Source organism: Miscanthus floridulus, chromosome 13 (assembly GCF_019320115.1).
Source record: "Miscanthus floridulus cultivar M001 chromosome 13, ASM1932011v1, whole genome shotgun sequence".
In the NCBI taxonomy this organism is placed as follows: domain Eukaryota; kingdom Viridiplantae; phylum Streptophyta; class Magnoliopsida; order Poales; family Poaceae; genus Miscanthus; species Miscanthus floridulus.
In genome coordinates, this window is record NC_089592.1 from 41626769 (window position 1) to 41635678 (window position 8910).

At 46.1% G+C, this 8910-nt stretch overlaps 1 protein-coding gene across 4 annotated transcripts; it reads right to left on the reverse strand.

Moving 5' to 3' along the window:
- Window positions 1–2356: 2356 nt before the first annotated feature.
- On the reverse strand, window positions 2357–7480 carry LOC136501015 (brassinosteroid LRR receptor kinase BRL3-like). Of its 4 annotated transcripts, XR_010770149.1 has the most exons (4): window positions 7404–7480; window positions 3323–7058; window positions 2803–2916; window positions 2357–2631 (listed from the first exon to the last, which is right to left on the reverse strand). XR_010770149.1 is itself a non-coding variant. In XM_066496505.1 (3 exons), the coding sequence occupies exon 2, from the start codon at window positions 6952–6954 to the stop codon at window positions 3328–3330; it is 3627 nt and encodes a 1208-aa protein (XP_066352602.1). In that variant the 5' UTR covers window positions 6955–7058; window positions 7404–7480; the 3' UTR covers window positions 2357–2631; window positions 3323–3327. The 4 variants fall into 4 exon arrangements, 3 of the variants coding, with proteins under 3 accessions (XP_066352602.1, XP_066352603.1, XP_066352601.1); XM_066496505.1 differs by lacking the exon at window positions 2803–2916; XM_066496506.1 differs by lacking the exon at window positions 2357–2631 and having other exon boundaries at window positions 2666–2916.
- Window positions 7481–8910: the final 1430 nt, after the last annotated feature.

The window sequence follows — 8910 nt, forward strand, 5'->3', positions numbered from 1 at the left end:
TACGTGAACGTCGGTACGCCGCCGACGCAGTTGCTCGCCATCGCCGACAACGGCAGCGACCTCGTGTGGGTGAACTGCAGCAGCAACGGCGGCGGCGGTGGCGGCGATGGCCCCGCGGACGCGGACGCAGTTGTACTGGGTGTTCTCCGTCGGAGGCCGTATCCATGTCCAGTGCGCGTCTCCCGGCCTCGCGAAGCACAGCTGGTAATCTGGCCAGTACACGAGCACGACGACGCAGTCACCGTCCGATGGGTCCGACGAGATGATTGCCCGGACATAGAGGTAGTCGATGAGCTCACGCGCGTCCAGCGTGGTGGCCGCGTTGGCGGGATCGTACACCCACAGCGACGAGTCGTACTGGTATTCAAATACCATTTGCTCCTGTGTATATGTGTATATTCAAGTAATGCTCTTGGCCGGCTACACGCCTGCCTACACGTCTGTGTTAAGAAGCTTTGCGTTCTGTGTGTCACTGTGACTGTATGTGAATACTGAGTATTGGTGTTTTTTCTTTCAAGAAAGGGGAAAATGTCTACTCCTGGTACATCTTTGGCTGCTGGATCTCAAGCTGCAGCTGCTGGTGCATCTTCGGCTGCTGGATCTCAAGTGCAAGCTGTCGACGACGTGCGCGAGCTCCTCCTCTCAAGCCGCAGCATAATTCATGTGGCCTCAAAGTTGATTTTTTAGATGTCATTTATTAGAAATTTTTAGAGATGATCTTCTTTTTTTCCCTAAATTTTTTTAGGAGTTGCTAAATTATAAGTTTTTAGGAGAAAAATATAGGAAACTCTTGGAGACGCTCTAACTGGCAGCACGCATGCAGCCGTGCACACAAATTTCTACGGCCGGCCTGATGCAGCATCAGCAATCAGGGGACGAAGGATCAGATGCCGTGCTTGACCTGCCATCAACTAACTCTCCACTTGTTTAGGATGAGATCCGATCCAATCCAATACTGATGGACGTCACACATCTGCACGCGCGTGCGAAGAACGGCATGTCAAGGAACGCATCGTAGCTCACCTAACATGCGTGATGTTCTGAAAGCGACGTCTCATCGCCCTGCCTGTGCCAGGAAAGAAGATAAGGGTGTGTTTAGTGGGGGGTGAAAAATTTTTGGTGTCATATTGAATGTGTCGAAAGAATGACGGGGGAGTTTTTGGATACTAATAAAAAAACAAATTACAGAACCCATCAGGAAACTGCGAGACGAATCTAATGATACTAATTAATCGGGCATTAGCACATGCTGGTACTGTAGCACTTAAGGCTTTTCATGGACTAATTAGGCTTAAAAGATTCGTCTCGTGATTTTACCGAGAACTATGCAATTAGTTTTTTTTTCGTCTATATTTAATACTCCATGCATGTGTCCAAACATGCTCTTTTACTGTAAGAGGCAAAAAATTTTGGAAACTAAACTGGGCCTAAATTACCTTGATGAGTTCAGAATTTTCAGTATTTGCTTGAAAGAAAAGGGTAGCAGAACTTTACGGTTTTTCTTTCACAGTAACGTGAAAATGGAAGGTACTGCACCAAGAAACAACTTTCAGTTGCCCAGGTCCTTGACTCAGGTCTCACTGATTCAAGACTTTGTGTACCTCGGCTATCGGCTCAAGCTTCTGCAGAACTCTGCCAATTGCAGACAATTGTCAGTCCGGTGGTGCTCAGCATTGCAAGGGATAATCGCCGTGGTCCGTTCTGCCTTCCCCAAGGCAAACTAGACTCAGGGAGTCTCTATCGCCTGCTGCCGTCCAAGGACGCACCTCCTCATCCCGCTGCCAAATTCATCTGGGAAACCCGTGCACCCCCACGGGTGCAGTTCTTCATTTGGCTAATGGTTCATGGCAAAGTTCAGCGCCGAACAAACCTATTCCGTAAGACGATTGTTGATTCACCTATATGCGAAGTCTGTAGGCTCTCAGATGAAACAGATGAGCACATTGCCTTACAATGCCCGTTTGCGGAAGTGTTCTGGGAAAAGCTGGGGATTCAGTCAATCACAAATAACGACTGCATATTTGATCTAAGATGTCCGCATCACTTCCCCAAGAAATACTTCACAACTTTTGCAGCACTTTGCTACTGGCATCTGTGGAAACGTCGAAATTCAGTTGTGTTCAGAGAAGAGTTCTACACACCGACAGGTCTTCCTGCTAATGAACAATGATGCAAAGCTTTGGAGATCTCGATTACCAAAGAATGATAGGGAGGTAGCTGATGTTTGGTGCCAACTCTTGATACCTTTATGTAATCAGTAAATTGTAAAAAACGGAAGGTAAAAACACCATACTCCATAATTATAGCTGGTCCTGATCTGTAACCAAATAAAGGGTATGTGAGCAGAGCGGAAAAATGTAGGGCTTTCAGCTAATCTTTGACCACATGTGACGAACATTATTGGACTCAGTTTTAACTTATCATCCCGGCTTATCAACCATTATACAGTGTTTTTCTCTCACAACAAAACAGCATCAGCCGTCTTATCAGCCGCAAAATCCATCAACTGAACGGCTTGAGGACTTCAACGAAGATTATTCACGTTTGAGGAAAATAGGGACTACTGCCAATCTGCCACGTATGAACGAGCATCGATAAGATCTTCTTCAAGTGATTTTATTTGCCACACACCTGCAATCATGGGAAAAGTACAAGAGATTGTATAACTTACTCTTGCCTTGGAGGATGCTCTAAGCGACAAATTCAGATATGGAATTGTATGTTTGTTCAAAACATCAAACGGAGCAAAAATCAGGTCCCGCACTACAGAGCGACAGGTAAGGAAAATGGATCAACTGTTACCAAAATGAACAGCACATTGTTTCTTCAGCTGCTCACTTTGCCAGCAGCTTCCATTCAGAATCGACAACCCATCATGCTTCATCCCACCAACCAAACACCACCTAGTACCATGAACTGGCTCTATAACAAGTTAGCACAGTAGGCATATAATCTTTCAGTAGCTAAGTTTTTTGAAGGTAACATGATTCAGAATGAGACAAACTAATTATAGTCAATAATGGCAATATACCTGGCAAAAACTAAAATTTTACTTTCTTAGCAAGGACAAGGAAGACAGATGTACAAGCAAAGGAAACTGAGTTCCAAACTTATATGCCATCTTGTCTACTAAACCGGTGCCATCTTGTGAAAGAACTCTATTTTGTATCTGTGTTCAAGCTGTTGTGTATTATGTACAGCAACTTTACATTTCTTTGTACCAGAAGGAGCTACTTCTCTTTTCTGCTAACATGAGTTAAAAATGACTAAGCTAATATCTCAATCCAGTGAATCATAATCTGCAGGGATCAATAATATTTACATTTTTCAGATGATTCCTCTATCTGAATCGATTGAGAAGCCATCCAAGAAGAAATTGCCTGAGCCAATCTGAAACTCTTTGAACATTGCCATGACCTGGATCATTGTAGGTCTGCGATTGGGCTGATCATCCAAGCACTGGCAAGCAATCGTCAGATATTGGTACAGCTCCGATTCACAGGATTTTGTATCGGTCAATACAGGATCAAATATCTCGTTGCATCGGTCCTCCTTAACCATTTGCTTTGCCCAGTCAATGAGATTACTATCACCAAATTCAGTTGGATTGATTGGTTTTTTCCCTGAGAGAAGCTCCAAAAGAACAACACCGTAGCTGTAGACGTCACCCTTAGTTGTGCAAATAATTGACTGGAAGTACTCAGGAGCCACATAACCAGGTGTTCCTAAGAGCTTGCTCACAGTCAGATGCGAGTCAAGTGCATTCACAAGCCGTGCCATTCCAAAATCCGATACATAGGCATCAAGGTTATCATCAAGAAGCACATTGCTTGACTTCATGTCCCGGTGTATGATGTGTGGGATGCAACTATGGTGGAGGAAGGCTAGTCCTCTTGCCGAACCAATTGCAATCTTTTTCCTTGTTGCCCAATCAAGACTCGCATCAGTTTTGCCCTTTTCATGGAGCATGACATCCAAGCTTCCATTTTTCATATACTCATACACAAGGAGACGCTCATCACCAATTTTGCAGTAGCCTAGCAATGGCACGAGGTTGCGATGTTTGATCTTGCCAATGGTTTCCATCTCTGCAGTGAATTCCCGGTCGCCCTGGCCTGTAAAATGCATCAGCTTCTTGACAGCCACAACACTGCCATCCTTAAGCTGAGCCTTGTAAACCTCACCAAATCCTCCTGTGCCAATAAGAGCTTCCGGACTGAAGCCATCGGTGGCCTCATGCAGGTGGGCATATGTTAGTTTCCTCAATGGATTCTCAAATATCGCCAAATTGATGCTTAGTGGCTCGCGGGAACCAGAAAGCTTCCAGCTTATACTGGTGGGCGATGAAAGGCTGTTGCTATACCCAGTTTGAATCTCTTCAGTTTTACTTTCACGGGGCCTCCTGAGCTTGTATACAGTGACAACCAAGGTGGCCATCATGAGCACTGAGAGCAACACTGCAAGGAGCACGAATTCTTCGAGAAATTTCATCCGCCCGTTACGGGAATTTTGGGCAATACCTCCAGTGCTGGCATTGTGCATGCAAGGATCCAAGGGGATGCCACAGAGGCCAGAGTTGTTCTCAAAACGGGATGCTGGGAATGTAATGAGCTGCCCTGACGTGGGTATTTCACCCGTCAGGTTGTTGTTAGAGACATCGAAGTCTGCTAGGAAATTTAAACACCCAAGTCCAGCAGGGATGACACCAGTGAGGTGATTGTGTGAGAGGTCAAGGACACCAATCGCCTTCAACCCTGTGAATGCATCTGGAATTGCACCAGTAAGGTCATTATGTCCCAAGTTAAGGACATCAAGATATGTCATGTTCCCCAGGCTTGCCGGAATTGTACCTGTAAGGCTGTTGTATGAGAGATCAAGAAAGATCATGCTTCCACTTTCATTGAAGGTGTATACTGTCATCCCAGTGTATATCCTCGTGGAGGCACATGAGTGCACAGCCGGGAACTGGGCCAGCCGCTCTGGACGGATGTCAAGGAACTCAAACAGCACTCCGGCACCAGGGCAGATGTTGCCAGCCTCATTCCTTAGGAATGCAAACTGCTTCCCAGAAACAATACCTCCAGTTATAAGTCCTGCCTGTGCTGCTAACTGCGGTGGTATTGCACCAGAGAAGTTATTGCTGTTGAGATCAAGCCAGATGAGGTTGCTACAGTGACCAAACTCTGCTGGAACTGGGCCAGAGAGTGAATTTTTGTGCAGCTGTAGAATGGCAAGCTTCTGGAGGTTTCCAAAGCCGGAGGGGACACTCCCAGTCATATTGTTGCCAGCAAGTGACAACCATATGAGATTCACACATGTGGTAATGGATGGAGGGATTACTCCAGTGAAGTTGTTGTAACTTATGACCAGTGTCTCCAATGTTTTGCTATTGGAGCATAGCATGTCTGGTATCTCACCAGAGAGATTGTTTGCCCACATGACCAGATCAACAAGCTTAGGAAGCAACATTACTTCAGACGGAATCTGACCAACCATAAGGTTGAAGCTGAGGTCCATCGACTCTAGATTACTGCAGCTGCCAAGTGATGGTGGCACAGTTCCGTTGATATAATTGTTCGGTAGGAGCAGCTTTCTGAGTGATGGCAAAGATGAACACAATTCAGGCATGATCTCTCCTTCCAACATATTAGACCCAAGATCAATAACTTCAAGCAACGGGCAGTCAGCTGCTAGTGTTGGCAGAGGATTTGTCCCTGTGATATTGTTGAATGGCAGTCTCAGCACACGCAGAGAAGAGATTTTGCTGATCACAGTAACCACAAAGTCACCAGACAGTTGATTGCTGCTGAGATCAAGCACCTCAAGCAATCTGCATCTTGAGAAGCTTGCTGGCAAACCACCAATCAGATGGTTGCTTGATAGGTCTAGTTCAACCAGCGTTCCGCACAAGAGGCTCAGCTTATCTGGGATTTCCTCAGTGAAGTTGTTCCCAGCAAGTGCAAGTCGCCCCAATGCTTGGAAGCCCCCCAGGAACTTCGGTAATCGTCCCGACAGAAGCTTGTTCCCAGACATGTCAAGTTCCTTCAGGTGGTGGCAATTGGCAAGACTTGGTGGCAACCCCATGGCACTCAGTCTGTTGTATGAAAAATCGAGCACAGCGAGGTTTGCACAACCACCAAACTCATACCTGGAGATGTCCCCAGAGATGTTATTCCCAGCAATGCTCAAGTATGTCAAATTGGCTGCCGCTGAGGTCAAAAGCCTGCCAGGGAGGGCGCCGGACATGAGGTTCCCTGACAAATCAAGAACAGAAACTTGGCTGCACTGTGGAAACTCAGGGAGCCGTCCGGTTAGCTGGTTGGCCGAGAGGTTGAGGTACTGAATACCATGGCAGGCATTCAGGGAGTAGTTCAGCAAGCCGGTATCTGACAGCTTGTTCCTGGACATGTCAAGCGTCCGCAGCGACGGCGGGAACGGAAAGCCCCCGCCGGTAAGGGTGTTCCTGGACAAGTTCAGCAGCTGCAGGCTGCTGCAGGACGCCAAGAACGCCCGGGGCAGCGTTCCGTTGAAGGCATTCGACGACAGGTCGACGTCCACGAGCACGCACGGCGGCGCTGTCCGCCGAGGCAAGGCCCGGTGGGTGAGGTTGCCGTGGAAGGCGTTGCCGCCGAGGAGGATGCTCTGGAGCGCGGGGAGAGCCAGCAACGTGTCTAGGTGGACGCGGCCGACGAGGGACATGCCACTGAGGTTGAGCGCGCGGACGCGGCCGTCCGCACAGGAGACGCCGGTCCACTCGCACGGCGAGCCGGGGCCAGAGGTAGAGTCAGGCTCGGCCCAGCTCGCGAGCCTGCCGGCCGGGTCGGCAGTCACGGAGGCGAGCTTGAACGCGAGCAGTGCCGCTGCCTCGTCGTCTGTCAGGGCAGCAACCGCGCGCGCCAGGTGAAGCAGTAGCAGGAGCATAGAGACCGGCGCCGCCATACGAGCGGCGCCCATGGATGCTTCTTCTTGCTGTCGAAATGATTGAAGAAGAACACAAATTGGCGCTCTGGATGGCTTCACATCGAAGGGGGATTAATCCTGAGCGAATTCGAGTGCGCCTGGAAGGGAAAGAACCAAGTTTGGTTAAAAATTAATTACATCCGATGGGGATCCCCCGCCCAGAACAACCCGGTGCAAATTTGCAGTTTGTAATCTATAAATGGATCGTTCTTTGGAGAAAAGTGGGGCAACAATACTTGGGAGGAAAGCGTAGGCACCCAGAAACATCTGAACAGTGTGAAATTTTCAGATAGGAAGCACACGTAACTACGTATTAACTGCTAAACTATGAGTAAGTCTGCCCACAATTTGTTCGATAGAAATGCAAATAAGACAAAACCAAATGGATGTTATTTATGTACTTATAAAAGAAAAGAAAGGTGCGACATATACAGAAATCCAACCTTGGTTCGGTTGGAGAGCTGTGGAGACGGAACCACAAAGGGGGGGTGGGAGCAAGCAGCAGAACACTGGTCGCGAACACAGCAGGAGGCTGCTGCCGGGCGGACAAAAACAAAAACTTGACCCCTTTACTGACGGCGATATAGCTCGGAAAATGGAGCACAAGTCCACGAGTAGTCGGGATGATTTGGCAAGATTACTACGAAATTGCCGGGGCACATTTGGACTTTGTTTTTGTTTGCCTGCGCGTGCCGGACTCCTGGTGCGGTCAAACTTGGATCCAACCACTTAGCCTTTTGCTGTGTGCGGCCGCTTTTGTACAATTGCACCGCAAAAGCCAACCTTATTTCGTTTTTATATGAACTAATACAAGGCGTGCAAAAATTTAGATTTATGACACGTACAAAGGAGTCTGCTAATCTTATCAATCACTTGTTCTTGAGCTAAATATACCATAGGTTATTTAACTTTTACCCATGTGTCCATAGGAACGTCATATTTTCACTTTTGCATTTTACTAGGTGAGGTGTCTTGCAATAGGAAAAACTTTATTAACCTTACTATGGTTCTTTTGTTTTTATATACAGCATCATATACATATGGGTGTATTTGTTTAAATAAAAATTGTAGCATTACTCGTAATTTCTTGCTATTACACTAAGGGGTGTTTGGTTCCTTCTCCTAAACTTTAGTCACTGTCACATTGGATGTTTGGACATATGCATAGAGTATTAAATATAGACTAATTACGAAACTAATTTCACAGCTTGCGACTAACTGGCGAGATGAATCTTTTAAGCCTAATTAGTCCATGATTTGACAATGTAGTGCTACAATAAATATGTGCTAATGACCGATTAATTAGGCTTCATAAATTCGTCTCGTGGAGTACTGACGGATTCTATAATTTGTTTTTTTAGTATCCGAACACCCCATGCGACACCCTCACGTGACCCTCCTAAATTTTAGTCACCGGATCCAAACACCCTCTAAGAACGTGCTTGAAAAAAACTAGAACCATTCATTTGAATAAATCTAATGGTTAAAAATTAAGAAGAACCAATATCGAGAAACTTAAGTTGTGGACCGAAACCTATAATATGTGGACCATTGTCTTGTTCGCTTGACTAATAAGACATGGCTGAAAGTACTATTGGCTGATTTATTATGAGAGAAAAATGTTGTTCGTTAGCTAAAAAATACGACTTATAAGCCGAGCGAAGAGGGTTCCTGTTCTCAATTTAATTCGAAGGATATAACAGTACATTAGGTAGCGTGCCCGTGCATTGCTACGATACAACTAAATTTTTTGTACTAAAAACACACGGATCGCACGATAAGATAACAATACTGTTAAATTAAATACCAACATCAAAATGACATTTAATTCAAAAAGCAAAGTTAGTGAAATTAACACAGTCACGGAGAGCGCGACGTCGCAAGCTCACAAACTCTACTGTATAGACTTTTTCGTGATACGACTAAGATAATATTTTATATCGGCAGAAA